The 22,769-nt window shown below is 47.8% G+C and overlaps 1 protein-coding gene across 6 annotated transcripts in view; it reads right to left on the reverse strand.

Moving 5' to 3' along the window:
• Window positions 1–22,769, reverse strand: part of MYLK (myosin light chain kinase) — a 221,368-nt gene that overhangs the window by 32,565 nt on the left and 166,034 nt on the right. For all 6 annotated transcript variants that reach the window (XM_031663046.1, XM_031663049.1, XM_031663047.1 and 3 more), the window contains 7 exons: window positions 21,110–21,160; window positions 20,195–20,322; window positions 18,068–18,221; window positions 11,121–11,423; window positions 4,933–4,965; window positions 4,742–4,835; window positions 3,000–3,203 (listed from right to left, as the gene is read on the reverse strand). In XM_031663046.1, coding sequence (XP_031518906.1) covers window positions 3,000–3,203; window positions 4,742–4,835; window positions 4,933–4,965; window positions 11,121–11,423; window positions 18,068–18,221; window positions 20,195–20,322; window positions 21,110–21,160 — 967 coding nt within the window. The remainder of the gene's footprint in view (window positions 1–2,999; window positions 3,204–4,741; window positions 4,836–4,932; window positions 4,966–11,120; window positions 11,424–18,067; window positions 18,222–20,194; window positions 20,323–21,109; window positions 21,161–22,769) is intronic.

The raw sequence follows: 22,769 nt of genomic DNA on the forward strand, positions 1-22,769 counted from the left end.
AAATCATCCTTTCCCTTCTCAGTGGTCAAGTCTTAGAGTGTTTAAGCTGGAAGGGATGTATAGATGGAGTATGAACCTGTTTCCTTCTTCTTTGGTTGACTGAGTTCTTACCAAGTTCCTACTCTTGGCGACCTGGCCAAGGTCCCAAGTGCAGGCAAATCTTCTGGTGTCTGGGCATGGAAGACCTGCTCCTGTCCACGGGGGAGGCATGGGGTAGAGGGATGAAAGCCAGACCAGCCGAAGTTTTCTTACATTTTCTCTTTGCTTTTTCCATCCAGCTTGCCAACTTCCAATTCCAAGCTAAGTATGGTATTCTGCCCACTGGTGCTGCTGCCCAGCCTTCCCCAGGCCCTATGACTCCTGCACCCTCTCAAGAACCTGCTCAAGGTTTAACTTCTAAAGATAGGACATTTCTCCACACATCCTCACATGCCCACACTGCCTAGACTAAGCAACCTGTTCTAGAATAAATGTGAAAAGATGCAGCCCACGGGGCTATTGTGAGGGTATAAAGAATGAGGCCACAGACATGGGCTATGTATTTCCTGAAAATGGGCAGGAACGTTTGAATTTGGGGCTGAATGCAGATTTTAAGATATGAATGGAAATTCTTCACCACATCTTTTATGGTTCCACGAAATAGTAGAATTTTATAACCAAAAGGGGTGTCTTGAGATTGACTGTTCCAATCCAAGTACTTCTTTGTGCTGGTAGGATTTGACAATTGTAAAATCATGACTCAACAGTAGCAGAAACTGAGGCCAGGCTTCCTGAATACTAGGGAGGATTTGTTCCACAACACCTTGTTGGAAGTTAAATGCTCAAAAAGTACTTTTAAATGGAAAAAAACCAGGATACAAAAAAAGTCAATGTATCATACTACTAACAATAACTCCCCATTATAGAGTACTGTGCCCTATATGCATTATTGCATTGAATCCCACAGCGTTCATGAAGGCGGGCATCGTATCTACATTTATGGATAATAAAACTAGGGATTGGTACAATAGAATAACTTACTCAAGGTCAAATAACAAGTTAGAAGTAGAGCAGGGATTTGAAGTAAGGTTCATCTGACTCAAGCCTACACTCGTAACTACTATTGCCTTTCCTAAGGAACACATACCGAAAGGAATTCCTTGTGTGCCAGAATGTTAATGGCATGAGGGGAGAGAAAAGACTAATACTCCACTCATATCTACAGCTTGGGGATGTCTTACTGGCTTCAACTTTCCTGGGAAAGAATTCCAAGATGCTGATAGAGCCTCCACCAAAGGACAGAGACCCCCAAAGTTGAGGATGAGCATTTCAAGGATGTGGAAAGCAATTTCACAATATCTCTAAAGATTTCAAATGTGCACACCCTTTAATCCAGCCCTCCCTCGCTTCTGGGAGTTTATCCTACAGATATTCACAGGCATGAGTGAAAAGATGTGGGTACAAGGTTACAAACAATGCTTGTTTGTAAAAGCAAAAGGCTGGAAATCGCCCAATCCCAATCTCTTATCAAAAGAAGGCTGCTTAAATAAATTGTGATTTTCTACACAATGAAACCCCACAGAGCTGTGAGAATGAGGAAGCTCACTTGGTGGTGAGATGGGACTAACTCCCATACCAATTCGCTGAAAAACCAAAGTAGGCTGGGTGCGGTGGCTTACGCCTGTAATCCCAGCACTTTGGGAGGCTGAGGCAGATGGATCGCTTGAGCCCAGGAGTTCGAGACCATCCTGGGCAACATGGTGAAACCCCATCTGTACAAAAATACAAAAATTAGTCGGGCAAGGTGGTGTGAGCCTGTGGTGAGGTGGGAGGATCGCTTGAACCTGGGAGGTGGAGGTTGTAATAAGCCGAGATGGCACCACTGCACTCCAGCCTCGGCGACAGAGTGAGACTCTGTCTCAAACAACAACAACAACAAACGAAACCACACTAAAAAAGCAAGGTATATGATAGTGAGTATAAGAAGTTACTTTTTGTGTTAAAAGGCAAGAAAATAAGAATATATGTGTGTGTGTGTTTATACACTTATGTTTTCATAAAGAAACTTTGGAAGGATACAGATAAAAGCCAATAAAACTGTCTGTTCGTGTTGGTGATGGTGGTGGTGTTTAGGAAAGGGTAAACAGGAATAATGGTGGAAATTAGACTTTTCACTGTGTATTTCCTACTATTTTTTGAGGTGATTGTAGCATATATTCTAAAAATTCAGATAAAAAAGGAAACTGTTAAGAATGCAGATGCTGTGGGGGATGCCTGGCTTGCTGACGCCTGTGTGCATGATTGTATGTGTGTGTGTGCGTGCGTGCGTGTGTGTGTACACATGCACCAGCAGCTCAGAGGTGAGGGAGGTGGAGGATTCAGGTGCAGAAGAAACAATGGATTCTGGGAAAGCCTTGGCTGGAGGTCATTTGATCCATCTCCCTGCCTTTGTACAACCCCACAGGGGAAGCACCACTCTTTAATGAGTGAGAAGTCAAAACAGTACCAACAAGAGTAGACCGGGGACATGGGGAGACACAGGAGGGGACTGAGGACCAGAGCGAGGCTTCCCTCCTGGATTTTGAGCCCCGAGCCGGGGTGCCGCTTATCTTTCATGGGGAAGTCAGGAAGCCGCCCTGTCCCTCCCCTTTGATTCTAAACCAACTTCAGGTGAGAATGACCCTGAATGAAACCAAGAAGCCTAGGGGTAGCTTTGCCCCTTTCATGGGGAGATGAGGGCGAGAAAGGTGCCAGGGTCCTCAAAGATCTGCTGGTTTGTTTTGGAAATAAAGACAGGGCTGCAGCTGGGCTGGTGCTCAGAGGCTCAGGGCCAGCACTGTGCACAGACCTTCGGTTCTGTTTGGTCAGTCCTGGCTGTATGGCTGGTGAGCAGCTTACATATCACACTCCTGTCTGCAGTGCTTTCCATCTCAGGGCAGAGGTAGCTGGGATAGGGCAGTAGGGGAGACACATTTGGGGGTTCCCTGCGGTGCCCAGGCTGCTGGCAGTGAGCCACTCACATCTCCAGGACCATGACGATGTTGGCCTTTTCTTCGAAGGCATCCACACACTGGACGAGCTTGGGGTGGTGGAGGCAGTTCATGATGCTGATCTCCTGCCGGATATTCTCTTTCTCTTTTGCTGAATATGCCTTGAAGAATTTCCCTGCCCAGATTTTTCGAGTTTTCTTTTCTACAAGTCGAAAGACCTGTCCAAATTTCCCACTGCAAATGAAAGGAGGAAGACAGAAAAGCCACATTTAGCCCAGCTTTCCACTCACTTGGGGTTGGCAAATTATGGCCCATGGGACAGATCTGGCCCATCTCCTTTTATAAGTAAGGTGTTATTGGAGCACAGCCCTGCCTGGCTGTTTGCATGTTGTCTATGGCAGCTTTTGCGCTACAGTGGCAGAGCTAAGTAGTTGTGACAAAGACATATCTCCCATAAAATCGAAGACATAGGCCTTTATGAAAGGCCCAGACTCCTGCTCTAGAGCAATGAGGCACATTTGTTTTTTCTTATCTTTAAACATTTTTTTTTGTAGAAATGGGGTCTCACTATGTTGCCCAGGCTGGTCTTAAACTCCTGGCCTCAAGCAATCCTCCCACCTCAGCCTCCCAAAGTGCTGAGATTACAAGCGTGAGCCACCACACCTAGCCTTTGAAGCACACTTCTAATGTTGACAAACCCCCTGTCAACCTTGGCTGACGGCATCTCTTCTCCTCCCTGTGGTGGAACCCATGAAGATGGGTGGAGACAGCCCTTCCCAAATGCAGAGAATTACTGAGCAGTTGCCTTCTTTCCTTCCACTCCCTACCACTGATCCCCTGGTGATGGCCCAGGCAGGGTCCTGCTTCCCACTGCTGAGAGAGGGGAGAGTGGGGCTCCTCTGTGATGGCACCGACTCCTTTCTGATACTGTTACCCGGTTTGCATCACTCCTTCATTTCCCAGAAACCGCTGGAAATACAAATGGAGTCCCACTCCTTTCTCTCCCACCTCTTCTATTCCTCCAGGGACAGGGCTAGGGGCAGATGAACAGCTTGGCTCAGGATTGGGGTCTGAGTGCACTCTATCCTCCACGCCCCAGGGAGAAGCCAGAGTAAGCAGTGTGACCAAGTTCATGAGGGAGCTAGATGACTGCTGCGCATTTAATGGAGCACTAACGCAGGCATTGCTTTACAGTGAGCACCGATCAGCCTCCACTGACTTCTGTGGATCAAATGGAAGGGATACCAAAGATAACTGATCCAGTCTTCTCATTTTATTTTATTTTTAAAATTATTTTATTTTTTTTTTAAGTTCTGGGGTACATGTGTAGGATGTGTATGTTTGTTACATAGGTAAACGTGTGCCATGGTGGTTTGCTGCACCTAACACCCCACCACCTAGGTATTAGGCTGAGCACGCATTAGCTCTTCTCCCTAATGTTCTGCTCCCCCCACCCCCCGCCCTCCCCTGACAGGCCCCAGTGAGTGTTGTTCCCCTCCCTGTGTCTCACTTTAGTCCTGCGCTCTGAACAGAGGCATGGAAAAGGAAGGACTTGCCCACAGCCTTTGCAGAGCTGGGACAGTGCAGGACCGCATGGACAACTCTGCAGAGAGTCCTGGGTGAGTGATGCTTTCATGGGTCCTGCAGGACTCTCAGTCTGGGGAGGAGGCAGGGCCCAGGGAGCAACAGGAAGCTGAGGCACTGAATCTAACTGTGAGACCCACACCACCCCTCACCCTGGGAGCCCAGAGGCAACTTCCCATTCCACTTACGATCCTAATCTCTCTTCGATGTCGTAGACGTCAGATACTTTTTGTTCAGTATTGATTGTCACCGTCCGATAATCAACCTCAGGCTCCTTCTCATCTGTGGGGCACGGGTCAGGGTTGGTGTGAGCCTCAGATGCCCCCACTCAGCTCCCTCCACCCCAAGAGGCTGACCTAAGGACAGGGGCTGCACTCACCATCGTCTGAAACCTCCACTTCATCCTTTGGCTCTGGGAGGGCACAAGGAAGGACAGAGAAGACACAGGTGATTAGTACTGAAGGCTCACTGAGAGTAAGATGTGCTGGGGGCCTTGCCAGGCCTCAGCATCCCTAGGCAGAAGAGTACCAGGCCCAGAGCTCTGGGCATCCCCTGGGGCTGGTCAGTCCACACAGCAAATAGGGCCTGATGCAGAATGGCAGGTGCCAGCCTCCTCCCTCCACTCAGCTCCACTTCTCCACCAGGTCTCCCCTCCGTCCCATCCTTTCTAGCCTCATGGTCCCCAGACATAGCCTTCTCCACATTTCATCCAACCCTTCCTGACTTTCAGAACCTATACACAACTGTGACAGTCTCTTTCTCCCCTGGCTCAGAAGTCAGCAACTGCTAATTGCTTCTAGTGTCAAATCCATGTAGCCATTTGTTGAACATTGTTGATGGCATCCCAGCACTGGACCAAGCATCTTGAATATCAGTTATTGTGGGCATTCAAAACATATTACACAGAAGGCATGGTCTCTCCTTTCTTACAGCTTATAATTTAGTTCAAGAGGCAAAAACATATATACTTGAAGTAACAATTTACAAAGTGTATCATAATCACGCATATATCACCATGGTTCAAAGTGAATACACAACAGAGGAGGGTGACACAAAATGGGGCAATTGTAAGTGACAGCAATTATTCTTGGAAGAAATGCCTGAGTTGTGTCTTAGAGGAAATTATGGAATACAACAAGGGGGTGAGTAACGTCACACAAATGAAACCAACAGGTATTTGTGAGGCAGGCGGGGAGGGACACAGTCACACCAGCTGCTCCCATGGCTGTGTCAGGAGGGAAGAGGGGTCTGGGGAACAGGAGGGGGTCCCCGGAATAGGGGGGCGTCCAGCAGAGCACACCCACTTCAGAGCTCCAGGCCTTCCTTTGCCTTGATACAGGTTTGTTTGTTGACAATCGAGCCACCTGACCTTGGCTGACTGCCTTTCCCTTCCTGGGCCTTGGTTTCCCCATCTGTAAGAGGAAGGGTTGCACCTGATGTCTCTGGCCCTCGCTAGCTCTGGATGCCATGCTTCGTCTTGTGCTGTGTGCTCCTCAGCCATCGTCTGGGCTGTGTCCCGGCTGACAGCTGGACAACGAATGGGAGGTTTCCCAAGGAAGCAAAACAAAGACAGGAGAGAAAGCATAGAGGGAGGAAAAGGATTTTTAAAGTGTGAGTGTGTGTGTGTGAGAGAGATAGTGTGTAAGGGTGGGCATATGAGTGTGAGTGTGGGTGTGCCTGTGTGAGTGTGTGAGTGTGAATGGGAGTGTGTGTTTAGAGTTCTTAAGATGCCGCTGACAAAGCTTAGTTTTTTTTAAAAACTGAAACTAAACATGAATGGGGTTGGGAAGTATGTTATAATCACAGAAAGGAAATTGCCATGGAAAAATAAAAAAGGATGAGATAGACATGGATACGCAGAGAGAGTCTAGCTGAAGGATCAGAGGTGGGTTTCACAGTTACTGTCAGGATGTGGGTGTGGGCCTAACTGATCAACATTCCTAAATCTGCATGCTGGAGAGTGAAGAGTGGCATTGTCCGATTCACAGGTGGAAAGGATGACCTGAGAGCAATGCAACTAGAAGCCAGGAACGGAGTTAGTATTCAGGAGAATCTGATCATTCTACCTTCTAGGGTGGTGAGCCCTAAAGTACATAGTTAAAACCAAGACAGAAAGAGCAGCTCCTCAATCTACTGCTCGGGCTGTCAGATGCTGTCACAGGGCAAAGCGTGCATGGGCCCCAAACAGAGGTTAGTACTGGGTAGCTGGTAAGAGCGCCCTGGGTGCTTGCCCCGGAGCTCTGGCTGCTGGCAGTCAGAAAGCCACGGTGGAGCTGGAGGTGGCATGCAAGGCCACTGAAGGGAAGGGCTACGTCTTAAGACAATCAGAAAAGTGAGGCCTCTGAGGTTGGGAAAGAAGTCTACAGTGGACACAACTTTAAAGAGAATCACACAATTGCCAAGGGTGAGATGAGGGTTTCGGACTTTTCATCAACTCATGACAACTGCACCTTGGGAGAACCATTTAGTGTTCTACCTCGCCTAGGAGGAAGGCTGGAGGGATGTGGAACTCACACATGAGAGATACCGCTAGAATAATAAGTATGTTCAATAGACATTTAGGTTAGTTCGGTGATGGTATTACAAACAGGGTTTTAACAGAAGCACAAATATTGGAGTCAATGAGTGAGGGGACACCAGGTAGACCAGTCACTGGACTAGGTCTTCGACACGGAATCATCCTATTTACTGTCAGGGAGGCCCCTGTCTTGACCTGTGGTGCTGCTGCCTGATATAGTGGTTCACCCGTCGAGGCATCCTTTATTTCTTATTCCTGTGCCCCATTTTCCCGGCGTGGCATGGAGACCAGGGTATTCCGAGCAGCAGAGTGAGAGGGAAAGGAGAGGGCAGCTTTCCTGGCCGGGTGTCAGGAGGAGCAGTCTTGCCAATGGCCCAGCAGGAGGGGCCTTTCCCTGCGTGCCTTGAAGGGAGTATCCAGTCCTAGAGCTGGCCCCTGCCTGTCACTATGAGTCCAGGTAGACAGTCACAGTGCTAGCCTCTGGCCTCACTCATGAGCCCACATCCACGCCTCACCTTCGCCTCTCACCCCAGAGGTCTGTGGCAGGTCTGATTCTCCTGCTAATGCTCTGGGGGAAGGACCTAGATCATTCTCAAGGAATTCCAGCCCCTCTTTCTAGTGCACTGTGTTCCTTTATGCTGCAGGAAACTCGGATCAAGACTCCGGACTAAGCCAGGAGCAATGGCAAGCGCCTGTAGTCCCAGCTATTCGGGAGGCTGAGGCGGGAGGAATGCTTGAGCCTAGGAGTTCAAGTCCAGCCTGTGCAATAGCGTGAGACCTGATCTCTTAAAAAAAGATAAAGATTCCAGGCTGCTACGTCCCCTTCTGCTTTTCACTTCTTGTCCTGTCTCTCTTCTATTTGAGGGGCAAAATGACCACAAGGGGAGGATGAGAGAGAAGTAGAGGAAAGACCACAGTTCAACTAGTGGAGCTCTTGGTGCATAAAGCGTTGTTGAGAAAGGTGAACTCGTTTCCGTCTTTCCACGAGGGAAGGGGCTAAAATTGTAGCAGAAGGGTCTTCCACTGAACTTAAAAAAGAAAAAAATCTGTTCAGAATGAGCTATGAGATCCATGAGCTAAGTGGAAGGCTATTTAGAGGATAGTTCTGAGATATTTCTGCAAACAGATGAGAGTCTCATTACCCTGGAGTGTTTGGGAGAGGGTCAGCTGAGTGCTCAGGACCCTCACACGGCACAAGTCCAGTCAGTCCCCCAGACAGAGAATTGTCCCTTCCCGCAGCCAAGGACTGTTGCACACCCAGAGAACACTAGAGGGCACCCAAGCCCCGGAGACGGCCTCTGAGGCCAGGGCGTAGCTGCAGCTTGGGATAGGAGCAGTACAGACTTTATATATTGAACTGTCCTGGGGGTTGCAAGGAGGCCCCAGTTCTGCAAGAAGCATCAGTCACAGTAGTTGTTTTGCTAACAATTATACAGACTAGAACAAATTGGGGTTAGGAGCAGGGATGGAGTGGATTTGAGTGACAGCAGGATTCGAGGGGGAGTACAGTTGAAGACCTGGCTGGGCTGGGAGGGGGCGGGGCCGTGGTAAGGTGCTGGCTCTGTGCACTTGGGTTTGGGAGTGCAGTGTCAATTCAGGGACCCTAGTCTTAGGAGTGGCTCCAGCACAGAGAAGCCACTGGAGCTCCATGGGGAACCCATGCTTTGTCCCCCACTGTATCCCCAGTGCCTATGGCAGTGCCTAGAACACAGGAGGGGCACAGAACACATGGTGAATGAATGTGAGGTGAGGGCTAGGGTACAAACAGGGATGCAAATGAGGCAAGAGGACGAAGTAGAAGAGCGAGAGGCAGGAGTGGCGGTGGCTGTGGTGGTAGTGGTGAAGGTCACAGCCAACATTAGCTGGGCTTCGTGGAGTGTGGGTTAATCAGCACTGCCTTTTCAATATGATTACAGGTGTGAGCCACCACGCCCGGCCTCTTATCCTAAATTTACAATGTCCTTTTCCTGTTCTTCACACAAAACTTCTTGAAATAATATTCCATGCTTCTGGCCTCTCTTTCTTCCATTTATTCCTTAACCAGGGCAACCGTCTTTTCACTCAGTGGAAACTCTACCGACTGATCACAAATATCACTATCAACCAAAGGACTAGATCTGAAGACCCTCTGAGTCCTCATCTCCTTCATCTTTATTTAGCATTGGATGCAGTTTATGAAGCCCTCTTTGCAACTTCTCCCTCCCCTGTTTCTTTGAGACTCCAGCCTCCTCTTGGTTCTCTCCCCTCTCAGTCCTTTCTCCTGGTACTGCAAGCTCCTTCCTCATGGTATTGGTATTGACTTTCTCTACCACACTCTCTGTAACCTTATCAATGCCCATGGTTTCAATTATTAATTAAATAGTAAAGACTTCCAAGCCTGCAGCACTAGCTTAAACCTTTCTCCTGGGCTCTAGACCCAACAGTCTGAGGATACCTTCCCTTGGCTATCCCTCAGATGCCTCAACTCAGCAGGGCTGAAACCACAGCTCCCCTCTCCTCCCAGACTCCCTGTTATGTAACCTCCAAGTCACTCAAGTCAGGAACCTGGAAGGCAGCCTGACCTCTTCCCTCAGTCTAACCAAAGGAACACAAACTTCAGGACAGACAGCTCTGAGTTCAAGCATCAGCTCGCCAATGACAAGCTCTGTGACTTTGGGCAAGTGGCTTCTCCCCTCTAAATCTCATTTCCCCTATCTGTAAAATGAGGGTAATAACAGTATCTGCTGCATTGGGCTATTGAGATTGGATGAAACGATGCATATAAAGTGATTAACACATTGTAAGCTTAGAGTAAGTGCTCAATACATGTTAGCCATGGTGAATTATAACAATAAACCTCTAGCTGGCTCTTGAATTTGTGTTCAGTTACCCCAGCCAGGAACTGTAAGTCATCTTAGAATCTTCCAGTTCTCTTCCTCAACTCTCTATGCAAAAAGTCCTCAAGTATGGTCAATTCTACCTCCCGAGGCTTGAAGTTCATGCCCTTTTCATCCCTCTCCTGGACTGTCATCCCAGAGGCCCATCTGGTATGGCTGACTGCAGTCTCATCTCCTCTGACCCACCCGCCACTCCAGTGCTTCTCAAACGTTCGTGTGCCTCTGAATCCCCTAAGCAGTGGATCATTTTCAGTCAAGGCCCAGAAGGGCCTGGGGGATCTGCTTGCTAAGAAGCTTCCAGGATGCCAAGACTGCTGGTCCACAACTGCACTGTGAACAGCAAAGCCCTGCTCTTTCCCTAGTTCTCCAAAAACCAGATCTAATCTTCCTGATCCCCTGCCTGAGAATTTTTGATGAACTTCACAACTTCACCTAAAATGCCCTTTTAGCCTTACTTCCTCCTGTTCTATCTCACACAACATATGCCTTGGCCACACACGAGCATCTGAAAATGCCACACACTGCCATTGCTTTGTAACCTTTGCTCATGCTGTTTCCTCTTGTAGAGTGCCTTTCCTTATATTTCGTGCCTTTTAGAATCCTATCCCACTTTCCAAGACTTAGATTAAGTGTTACCTTCTCCAGAAAGCCTTCCTTGGTCTCCAGGGAAAAATGCTCCATGCATTCTGCTATGTCCCCTTGGCTCTTTGTTTACCCAGCTATAATACCATGCATCCCTTCTCATTACAGTTAGCCATACACACCTCTGTTCCCCTAGATCTTAAGCTCCATGTCTTATCTTTGTGTCCTAAGAATCCGACACCAAGTAGACACTCAACTATGGATACAAGAGGAGGAGAGAAGGGGTGGAAGGTGGAAGAGGAACGTGAGGCCTACTTGAACTCCTGGTGTGCTGCTGAGTTACACACCATTGCCCGCTGGTGGCAGCATGCCACAACTGCTGGTTCAATGTTTTTTGAAATGTCCTAAGTATTAATACTTTTGAAGAATGGCTCAACATCACTGTCTTGGAAACCAAGACCCCAAAAGACCCTGCCAGTCATCATTAATGTTTCCTCAGTTCCTCTTCACCCCTTTCAGTACAGTCTTTACATACACAAGGTCAGTCATACATATTTATTTCAAGCCACTGATGAAGTGAAGGCAGCCTACCTTCAGGTTTCTCTCCTACCGTTGTGAGTTCAGACTCCTGGCTTGGCTCACTGGTTCCATACACGTTGATTGCACGTACACGGAACTTATACTCATGGTCAGGCAGCAGGTCCTGAACGTTGAAAGAGGTGCTGCGGCATGTGGCTAGTTCCTTCCAAGTCTTGTTGGCTGAGTCCCAGATCTCGATGCTGTAGGACTGTACGGCACTGCCCCCATCGTACGAGGAGCCGTACCAGGACAGGGTCAGTGAGGAGCTCCGAATGTCAGAGGCACAAGGTGTGCCAGCTGGGGGGTCTGGCTTATCTGGAGATAGAGAAGCACAACATCACCCACACTTTCCAGAACTGCAGGCAAAGGAAGTTTTTGAATTACCTGTGTCATTGGGGAAAGGCAGCCTAGAGAACTCACTCTGAAGTCCCTGGTCCTGCGTCTCTTTCCCTCATCCGCATATCACAGTTAGAGCTATGTACAAATCCACCTGTACCGAAAGCCCCATGTATAACTATTTGCTCCAAAAAAGGTGCCCCCTCCTTTTTATTGCTAGTTTTCCAGTCTACATGCAAGTCATGATTTCCTGTACTTTGCTCAAGTCATAAACATATTTGTCAGAGTAAACAGATCTAGGAAACTGCCAAGAAGGCGTGGACTATTTCCCATCGAAAACATGTTTTGAGAGAGAGACAGTTCAGCTTGAGTGTGTGTGTCTGTCCTTCAGGCCCTTGGCCAATGACCTGTGACATAACTAGGGGTCTGCCTCCACTTTCTCTGGGTCTTGAGAAATGCCTGCCCCAGCAAGGGGCGGTATAGCACAATGTTTCTGTTCTGAAGTCAGACAGATTCAGGTTTGAACACGGATCTGTCCCCACACAGTAGCTGTTAATTGCCCTGTGCCTCAGTTTCCCCATCTGTAAAATGTGAATAACAGCACTTGCATCACAGGTGGTTGTGAGAAATTCTTAGAAGAGTGGCTGGCTTGACTAGTCATTACTGTCAAGATTATTGTAGGAGTTTATTTCTAACTTTATATACTTAAAAATTACTCCTACCCTACCTCTTTTATTCTCAGAGGGCTGTTGAGATATAAATAATTTCAAAAGCAAACCACAATAGCAAATCACAGCCATCCCTGACTAATGGACAGAAAATGAGCTGAGGATACAAATAAGAAGTGGCCCTTTTGGCTGGCTGCCTTCTCATTCAGATGACCTGGCCTCAGAACTAGCAGTGCTGCCAACTTCAAGTCAAATCATGGTAGCCAATACTTTAATGAGGCTCTGGAGTTTTGCTGATTTTATTAGTTGCTTATCTGAGCAAAACTCTCCTATTTTTCAGATTTAGTTTTTGCAGATGGTTGGTTAGCTACAGATATCTCTGTTCATTAACCCTTCATCTCCCCCAATGCTTTTTGAGTTCATGAAGCCTCACAAACTAGCAACTGAAACCATGCTTTTAAGCTATGTCAGTCCCAGCAAATTTGAAACTGGTTTGTTTGCCTGACTTCCTCATTCAGAGAATGGTGCCAATATGTTCCTACCTCTTAGGGTTTTTGCAAGCCTCAAGTCAGCAAACATAAAGTACTTGACCGCTACTCTCCCACCCCCAGCAAGGCAGGAAGGCCAAAGGCAATTTCTGCAAATGACCCTGTGTATATGGAGAAGAAAAATCTGCATGTGTATACATGTATATACATATATACTCATACTCATATTCATTCTTGTCCCCTCTCCCAGCCCTGCTGATCCACATTCCAGCTCAGAATGTGCTGCCTAGAAACTGTCTATCCCCAGTAACCAAAGCCCTGGGAATGATTCTGGGATTGTGACAGAGCCACTTCCCAGTGCTGCCAGTCATGCCAGAGGCCTCCTGTGATGGAACCACTTTCGCTGGCTGTTTAATATGTTCTCTTAGAAAAACTGTTTGTTCTGAGAGATATATTGGCCTTTTTTGAAACATTTCTGGTTTTGGCTAAGATGTTTATTACTCTAAACTCTCTTAAAGACAAGTGGTTCAAGTCCTCTCAAGACCCAGCTAAGGAAGTAAAAAAGCCTAAAGAGGGATGGAAGACAGACCCACTACTCCTCCCAGAGAAGGCTGCTTGGAAACCATGTGATTGGCCACGGCTGGAGTCGTGTGGGTTTATAAATGAATGCACTCTGCCAACTGATCTTCCTTTTGCTTTGGTCAAGAAAAGAAAACTGAGAAATGGGTGTTGCAGAAGAGTACCCTACCCTGTTACAGATTTGTACCCTACCCTGTTAACAGATGTCTCTTGGCTGAAAATGAGAACCTATACATGACACATGTGATATATAAGACTTGTCACACAAGAGAAGATGCAAAATTCGTGTAGAGGGACTTTAATTCCAAGTGAAACTCCAACACTTTTAAGAAATTTGCTACCAAATTAAGGAGTTCAAAAAAGACCCAAGTCAGAAGTCCTACGAGATTGGAGGCCTCCCACCCCTCCACCTGCCTTTAGGGCTGTGGGCTGCACTTAATGCTTTCTGTTCTTTCTAAGCTATGAGCCCCATGCAGTGGCTGAACTAGTGAGGGATGAAAACCCCCAGAAAAGAACAGATGTCCTTAGAACAGGGTGCTCCTGTGAGCCTGTCCTCCACAGCGACACACTCAGACTGGGAGGGAGACCCTGGGCATCTCTGGGCGAGGGAGACTCCACATTTCCTCTGAATTCTCCCAGGGCTCCCTGGAGGCTTGATTAACAGACTAGGAAACTCAGCTGAGTCTAAGACAAGAGTCTCCAATGGCACCAGCTCCAGGATTTTCTCCTCAGCAAATGTTCTAATTCCCAGGAAAACGGAGGATCCCGTCCTACAGCTTCCCACTAGAGTAACTGCCCTCGAGGTCTCTTGGTACTTGCTTATTTGAAGATGACCAGTGGCTGTGCCTAGCCCCATCTGGATGTCCCTTCCCTGGGACTTCAGCAGCTGCTGGAAGGACCCCCAAGGTTCATCTACCTGGATAATCCTAGCCCTTGAGAAATGGGTCCTCAGCAGCTAAGGCATTTTTCTTACCAAGAAAACCCAGTAGTCAGTGGCAGAGCCAAAAGGAGATTCCAAAAAGCCTCCGGACCCTCACTCCAGGGCTCAGGACCTTCCAGGCTATCAGGCAGAATGAGCTCAAGAAGGCATCTCGCTTAAGCCTGAGCTGAGCATTAAGATGGGAAATCATGCAAGCTCCAAACTCAGCATTTGGGGATTATTGGGTATTTGGGGTTCTCTCTACTTTGTTTTTCTCCTTTAAAGATGTGAAAAGAGACCTGCTTTTCTCGCGCTGGGTGAGTGACCTTAAGGAATCCATCTGGGTGTGCTGCTCACTGCCCCTCCCTCACTCCCTGCAGGCCAAGACCAGGGGCGCATGCACAGGAAGAGGCTCTGAGCATCGCAAATTCCTGGGCTGCCTTTTAAAATATAACAATAATAAGTCTCCGAAATAGCTAAACATCACTCATTTAAGCTAACAGAGGGAAAGGCTAGTTTTTTTATCGTTTGAAAAATGGGAGTCAGAGATGATCTGAAAAGAAAGTGTTCCTTTAAAGAATATACAATAAGAGAAGTTTGCTGCTAACAAGGAGGAGTTGTATTAAACTGGCCTTATTTAGCTGGTCTGTAAATGCATGAAGACTGTCTGGAGCAGGCCAAGTGATTCCTGTTTTACCTCATGTACGTTTTACATCTGCTTAATAAACCCTGATCAGAGAATACAGAGATGCCCCTGGAGATGCACAGGTAAATCTGAGCTTCATCTAGGTTTACTTTGAACTAATTCTAAGTGCATGGGCTCTGAATGAATGTGGCTTTGCTGTGTCCATCAATGTGAGTCCTATTTTATTGAGCAATTCTATTCTTAGCTCTTTGAGGGGGAGGCAGACAGAAAGCCTCGGTTCTCCTCCATTCCATTCCCCTCCCAGGACGGCACTTAACATGCTGCTCCTGCCAGCTGGCGGACAGCCACGCCAATGGCCCTGTCAGCACTGGCCGCAGAGAATAAGAAACTAAACCATAAAAGGCCAGAACTGCAGCCTGCGCAGTGGTGATCGGAGGAGGGGAGTGCGTGGCACCGCGCAGGAGCTGGGCATCGTGGGGGCTGGGGGAGGGACGGCTGAGTACAGAAAAGCAGTTCAAAGAAGTTGACCCCAAAGTTGCTTAAGGAGGAGCAGATGAGAGAGAACATCAAAGAAAAGTCTGAACTGATGCTTGCTGATAGGACAGGAGTATAGGGCCAAATCAGTGCTTCAGAACAGATCTAAATGTACCAGCAAACTGGATCACTAGCACCAAGCCTCCACAGGTTCCTGACTGCTTGGGAGGAAATTATTCAAATAAGCACCTGAAGTCACCAAAAAGAGACAGAGTGAGAAAAGGGTTATTCTCCTTTAGAGATGAAAAACCCATGCCCTGACCCCTTTGTACACCAGTCTTCTCCAATCTGAAACTTCTAACCGAAAGAAACAAAAGAACGGGGGTCAGAGGAAGGAAGACAAAGGGAAAAGAGGGGACATGGGACAGGATGACAGACACAGAAATGGCTGAAACAGAACACAGGGTGAAGAAACAAGGCCAGGGAGAGAAACAGAGCAAGAGAGAAGGTAAAGAGGAATATGGACAACCGGGGGTGGGGAGTGGATGCTGGAGCTCAATCCTCTGTGAATTCCCTCTCTCGGGTCCCCCGTGTCCAGGGACAATCTTCCAGGGGGCTTCACAGTACTTCCTGTCTGGGGAGTTGGGCCAGGGTGTGGAACCTGTGGTCTGTTCTGGTAGCTGGCATGGGCGCAGCTCACTGGCCACCTCATTTGTCTTCCCAGCTCTGTATTACTTTGACCTTTATCCTTATATCTTCCCTATTCACCTGGTTGGACAAGGACTTCTTCTTCCCCAACTTCTTAGGGGCTGGAGGGAAGTGCTGCAGGGCTTCCTAAGGCTCAGCATGAGAAAAACGGAGGTACAGACATCAACAACTCCATGGCATGTGGACAGCTCCCCAAAAGGCTTGCATGTCCCTCTCAAGATGAATTTTATAGCCAGAGTGTTCCTTTACCTTTTGGGACATTCTGTACCTACTTCACACTCCCATGAGTGGCACTGGAGGACAAGTGTTTGAAAGTTTAGAGCTAGTTCCCACTTAACCCCTGATGCACTATGTTACTTTGTTCAGATTAGTCAGTTTCTCCTGCGTAAGGCTGGGAAACATCAGCCCTGTCCATCCTAGTCCTAAGGTGAGGGTACGAGATGAAGATGGGGAGAAAAACTGCTTGAGAACTAAGTCAGGGAATCACAGAATGTCAGAGAACAAAGCCAAGGAATCACAGGCCACCAGAGAAGAAAGGTGAGGAACCATAGAATGTCAGAGAACAGAGTCGAGGAATCAGAATGTCAGAGAACAGAATTGGGAAATCATAGAATGTCAGAGCTACAAGAGACCTTAAGAGTCAATGTCTCCAACTTCTAACTTCATGTCTAGATACCTCCATAAGAGAGATTCCAGGGGAAGACTTCTAACCACCGTAGCCACACAAGCCCCGTTACCAACAGATCCTTTTGTTCTGTGTGCCCACGTGTGTGTGCACCAGGAACACACAGGAAAGGCTAGTTTGCAGGAAGTTAAGGTTGGGATCAGCACACACAGCTAAGAGTTTTGCACACTGCATAAAAGGGACCTAGTGGGGGCATCTGGGCCAACCTGTCCTCCCCAAGGCCAGGTCATGAGCTCTGGGGTGAGGCTGGGGGTGTTGTACCCTTTTCACTCTGCCCAGCAAGACCCCTTTTTCTAATTTTCACAAATATACCCTGTAAGGTTGAAAGCCAAGGACAAATGGAAAACCCGCTCGGGTCTCGTGCACATATCAATAAATACCAGGTCAAAGGCTTTCACACGCACAACATATGAAGGCCCACAATGCATGAGGCATAAAGTCTACTCTCTATCTGTCTGCTCCTCTGCCTGCTCATTATTCCACCATCCCAAGCACCTGCCACACGGGGAACAACTGTAGCAGAACATGACAACTGTGGGAGACTGGGTAGAAAACTCTCTTGATGCTCCAGGACAGAGTTGACCAGGGTACGAAGACAGTGGTAAGGAAGGAGAGGAAAAGTGAACTTGAGAATCAGTCTGGAGATAGACCCCACTCAATTGTGGGATGAAGGAGGTGATAAGGAAAAGCGAGTGGAGTCAGGGTTGGGGGGTCATGGTGACCTCAGAACAGTCCCTGCAGACTAATGGGGTGTGGGAGTGAGACCACAGGAAGCTGGAGGGTGCTGGGAGGTGAAGAAGCAGAAATGCAGTAGAGACTCACCCTTGTCAGAGAGAGAACGTAGGGTGGCGAGAGTGAGGGAGAACATTACAGGAGATATTCATGCCTGTGCATCTGGCTAAGATGGCGACACTTATGGGCTGCTGGGAGGAGCCAGGAAAGAGGAAGAGGTTGAAGAGAGAAGTAGGGATGGTGGAGTCCCCAAGGGCCTGGGGTCCAGAGCACAGGAGAAAGGAGCAGCCTTCGGTGGGCCCAAGGTGGGCCATCCCCAGAGCCTAGAGGGTGGAGTCAGGATGGGGACAGATAGAGACACCTGTGGTGTGGGGGCCAAGAAGGTGATCAAGTTTATGCCTCATGTCTCGCATTTCTCAAAGAAGCTAGATGTCAAGGTCTGAGGGCGGGGAACTCCAGGAACAGCTATCACAGAGAGGTGTTAATAGAGACAGGGAAAAGGATTTCTGCCTAGCCTTGGCCTCTCTGCTGAGCCTGGAGGTCAGCAGGCTCTAGCAGGGAGTCTGTAGGTTGCCATGATCTTCTTTCTGTGGTGCCTTATAAATCAGGCACAGGAGTGGTGAGAGAGAACGGGTGACGAAGTCCTGAGGCCCACGTATCTTGCCTGGGGGCTCCCTGCCTTCCCCTTGCCCCAAGCTCCATGCCACCCAGCCACCAGACTCACCCACAACAGTGAGGTTGACCTGGGCCTGCCTGCTGCCCAGCTTGTTCTCCACCAGCAGTGTGTAGCAGCCGCAGTGCTCCTGGCGCGCGGCCAGGATGGTGAGCTTGCTGCCATTCTCGCTGTTCTCCACCTTCATGTGCTCGCTCTCCTGGATCTAAGGGTGGAGGATGGAGCAGGTGCTCGAGCCTTGGGCCCTTGGGCTAGGAAAGGAAGGGGGCTCCTCCCCATTCCCTACTTCCTGAAGGATGCAGTTGGACAAGCTGTGGGGGGCTCGGTCTAGTCTGGACTCTGCGCTTCCCCCTGAGGCCCCTTCTCTCCTGCATCCAGAGCCCAGCTTCCCTGAGGGTGCCAGGTCTGTGGTGGGCAAAGAGGGTGCGGAGCAGGGGCAGGATGGATGAACGAGCTGAGCACTCACTGCTCCCAGAAGTATCCTGGTCTCCCTCTACCTCTCTGGAATGGGATGATAGGAGAACTCATCTCAGCAGTCATTCACAAGGTCCACTCCAGCGGGTTCTAACCTCTTCTGTGCTGTCCAATGCTGTAGCCACTAGTCACATGTGGCTATTTAAATTTTAACTAGTTAAGTGGAAACAACCCAGATGTCCATCAACTAATGAACAAATAAAATATGGTCTGTCCTGACAATGGAATATTTATTATTAATTCATTGAAAGGAATGAAGTACTGATTCATGCTACAACATGAATGAGCCCTGAAAAGAGTATGTTAAGTAAAAAAAAAAAAAAAAAAAAAGAGAAAGCTACATGAGAGGATGACATACTGTATGATTCCATTGATATGAAACGTCCAGAGTATGCAAATTCATAAATACTGAGAGTAGATTAGTGGCTGTCAGGGCCTGGGGAAAGGGGAGGAATGTCTGCTAATGGGTCTGGGGTTTCTTACTGGGATGATGAAAGTATTCTAGAATTAGATAATGGTGATGTTTGCACGACCTTGTGAATCTACTGAAAACCACTGAATTGTACACTTTAAAAGGGTGAATTTTATGGTATATGAATTATATCTTAACAAAGCTGCTATAACAATTGTTAACTAATTAAAATTAAATATTCAGTTCCTCAGTTGCCCTGGACACATTTCAAGTGCTCAAGAGCCACATATATATGGCTGGTGGCTGCCATATTGGATAGCACAGAGATAATACTTTCTTCATGGCAGAAAGTTCTGAGGGACAGAGCTGGGACTTGGCTAACCGTCTCTGAAAAGTGATGAGATTCCATCTTATTTCAGACAACAGTAGTCCAGATGTCGCTCAGGGCAAACATACTCTGGGATTCATGCTCTGCAAAGGCGAGCTTCTTATTTCCATCTTTTGAGACCAGCCTTACTTTCCTCCCTGTTAGTACTAAGTGTGCATCTCTGGGCCTAGGAGAATTTGAGTGGTTTTAAAACAGAGCAACAGAGGGCTCAGAATAAGTCTTCACAACTTCCCACTCCTGTGCCAACCCACCATTCCAGGGTCTCTGCTGATCATGCGTACAGACACGCACTACCACCATAGGATTGGTGGAGCTGCTGGGCTCCCCAAGTCCTTTCAAAGCTGGTTGTCCAGAAATTCAAACATTTTTCCATAGGAACTATTATGATAAATTGTAGCTAGATTTCCCGGTCAGTCAGACACGATTCCATTTATCATACAATTCTTCTATCCAAATACTCACATTTGCTTTTATCCCTTCAACATGTGGCAAGTTTAAGCAGTTATGACAGACAGGAATCAGCGGGCTGACACAGAATCACAACAAGCTCATGGAGTCTAAGGGTCATCTTGGGTCACTGGCTCGACTTTCCTGACTCTGAATAGGATTCTAGACTGCGCTATCAAATCAGATGAGGGCCATGGATGGTTTCTACTTTTCCCCTCACACTTTTCTCTATTACACAAATTGCCTACAAAGGCAGGAATTATTGGTAGATTCAGAAGCAAAGGTTAGCAAGAACTCAGGTTTGGCAGGTGAGCGATGGTAGGGGAGCGGCCTCTCCTATTTCTAAAGCTATGAAGAGTAAGGCCATTTCCAGCATGGCATTTCTCATCCCTTTCGGTCCAAAGGCTGCGCAGGTTGTTCCCAGCACCCCCAATGTCCACCCCATCCCGTCACTGACCTGCTTTCGGAACTTCATCCAGGTACAGGTGATGGGCTGGGTGCCTGTCACTTTACCCAACAGCTCCACTGACTCTCCGGCGCGTACCTTCTGGTCCTCAGGGAACTGGATGATCTGAGGGGGCATTGCTGAGGGAGGACAGGGAGAAAGTAAGTGAGGCGGAAGGGTCTCAGGCATTCTGATCACATTTGATGCCATTGTCCACAGTGGTCTGTTGGCTTCTCTCTTGGCTTCCAGAACCTTCAGGGTAAGACTGAGGGGCAGTGATCCTGCTGCAGGACATCCAAGTTCATGGACCTGCTAGGTTTGCTCCCCTCTTCATTCTGATTCCCTCAGAAGTGACCCACACGACTTACATGGTATGATTCTCCATTTATTGGTTGTACTGGAATTTGTGTCTTACCCTAATTTTTTGAATTGAGGTCCTAACTCACCTATGAATTAAGCAGCACCTTGCCTTCTAACCTCCAGGTCACCCTGGCTGGCAGGCTTGATTCAAGTCCTCAAGTGTCATCCAGTGGAAAACAGACAAGGGCTCCATAGAACAAGGACACACAGAGCCAGGCACAAAATAGCCCCGAAGGGGTCATGTGCACAAGGGCAGAGCAGGGGATGGATGGCAGGGCAGAATTCAAAGAAGGGGCAGGCAGCAGAGCTGCTAGTCCTGTGTGATGCCTTCAACATGGGAAGCAGAAGGAAAGACCAAGCTGTGGAATGGGACCAGGAGCCAGGCTGTGCAGAGGCTCTCCACGAGCAAACAGCCTGAAAAATGCACAGGTGGAACTGAGGGTGGGGGTGGGGTTGCAGTGGGGTGTCTCCTGGGATCACATACCCAGGTGTCAGTCTAGCAAGGTAAAGGCAAAACCCCCATGGCAGATGACTTCTTTGCCCCCAGATAGTGCCATGGCCAATTACCTGCCTTCGGAGGTGTCTTGGGGGCAGGTTTCTTTTTCACAGTTGCATCACCTGGAACAAAGAAGTCCACAAGTTATTTCCTGTAGTTCTGTTTCTTCACAAAGCTCCTGATCCTAGGAAGATGCAGTCTTATACACTGACCCCTCATCCAGGGAGGACTCTTATTTGAACATGTCTTTTCAGGCTGAGCACAGTGGCTCACACCTGTCATCTCAGCACTTTGGGAGGTCGAGGCAGGTGGATCACTTGAGGTCAGGAGTTTGAGACCAGCCTGGCCAGTGTGGTGAAACCCCATCTCTACTAAAAATACAAAAAAAATTAGCTGGGCATGGTTGTGTGCACCTGTAATCTCAGCTATCCAGGAAGCTGAGGCAGGAGAATCACTTGAACCTGGGAGGCAGAGGCTCTTCTGAGCAGAGATTGCACCACTGCACTCCGGCCTGGGTGACAGAGTGAGACTCTGTCTCAAAATAAATAAATAAATAAATAAATTAATAAAGTAAATGAATATGTCTTTTGAGAGATCACCTTGCTCTTTCATACAGCCAACCTCATGGACAAAAAAGAGTATCAGTTCTCAGGGACCTATGAAAGGATCCCTGAAGCCTCCAATGAGGTTAAAAACTCCCCAAAATGCTTATGCTCCCAGAGCCCTTTTCGAAGATGATAATGCCACACTCATTAACCACTCTCTCACCCTAACTTTCAGGAAACTCAGAAAGGAAATTATGTCATGTCAGATAAACCAACTAAAATTAGCCTTTGGTGTGGATCCAAGGGTCGCAAGCTTCCTTTGGGTCACAGACTGTGGACTGGTGGCTTTCATTTTTTTAAATGTTTGTTGGATGGATGAATGGATGAATGAATAAATGGTCTCCTCCCTTCTTACTCCTACTTCCTCCAAATAACTCAAATGAGAAAAATGACTCAAGCAGAAAAGTTATGCAGCACAAACCTATTCACTTGGCTAAATCACAGTATAGCGCATGTGCAAGAACATCTTGAGCTGTCGTCATGGCTTGTTTCATATTTCTTCCATGTCTTTGCTCAAAAGCCATCTAACCTATCTATCCAAATGAAATGAAAACCTACAGGCACACAAATACCTGGATGCGAATATTTGCAGGGGCCTTATTCATAATTGCCAAAAACTAGAAGGTATCCAAATGGATGAACTGTGGTACATTGGTGCCACCAATGAAAAGGAACAAACTACCGATACACAGAACATGGACGAATCTCAATGATTTATCTTTTTCTTCTGCTCAGAGAAGCCAAACTCAAAAGGTCACATACTATATGATTCCATTTATATGACATTCTAGAAAAGGCAGAATTATAGGAATGGAGAACAGATTAATGAATGGTTGCCAGAGGTGGGGTGGGGGAGGGGTGGGCTGCAAAGGGGCACAGGGAAATGTTTTGTGGTGACAGAACCAGATCTTGACCATGCTGAGAGTCACATGATTATATTAATTTATCAAGACTCACGGAACTGTGCACTAAAGAGGGTGAAGTTCACTGCAGGGAAATTATACCTTAACATAAAAAATGAGGAAAAGCCACCAGTGAGATCTTCCCTAACCACCCCCTACAAACGGCAGCCCTGCCCCCAGGAGCCCTCATCCTTCTCATCTTGCTTTATGTCCCCCACCCCCTA

The sequence above is a fragment of the Papio anubis genome, chromosome 2, assembly GCF_008728515.1.
Source record: "Papio anubis isolate 15944 chromosome 2, Panubis1.0, whole genome shotgun sequence".
In the NCBI taxonomy this organism is placed as follows: Eukaryota; Metazoa; Chordata; class Mammalia; order Primates; family Cercopithecidae; genus Papio; species Papio anubis.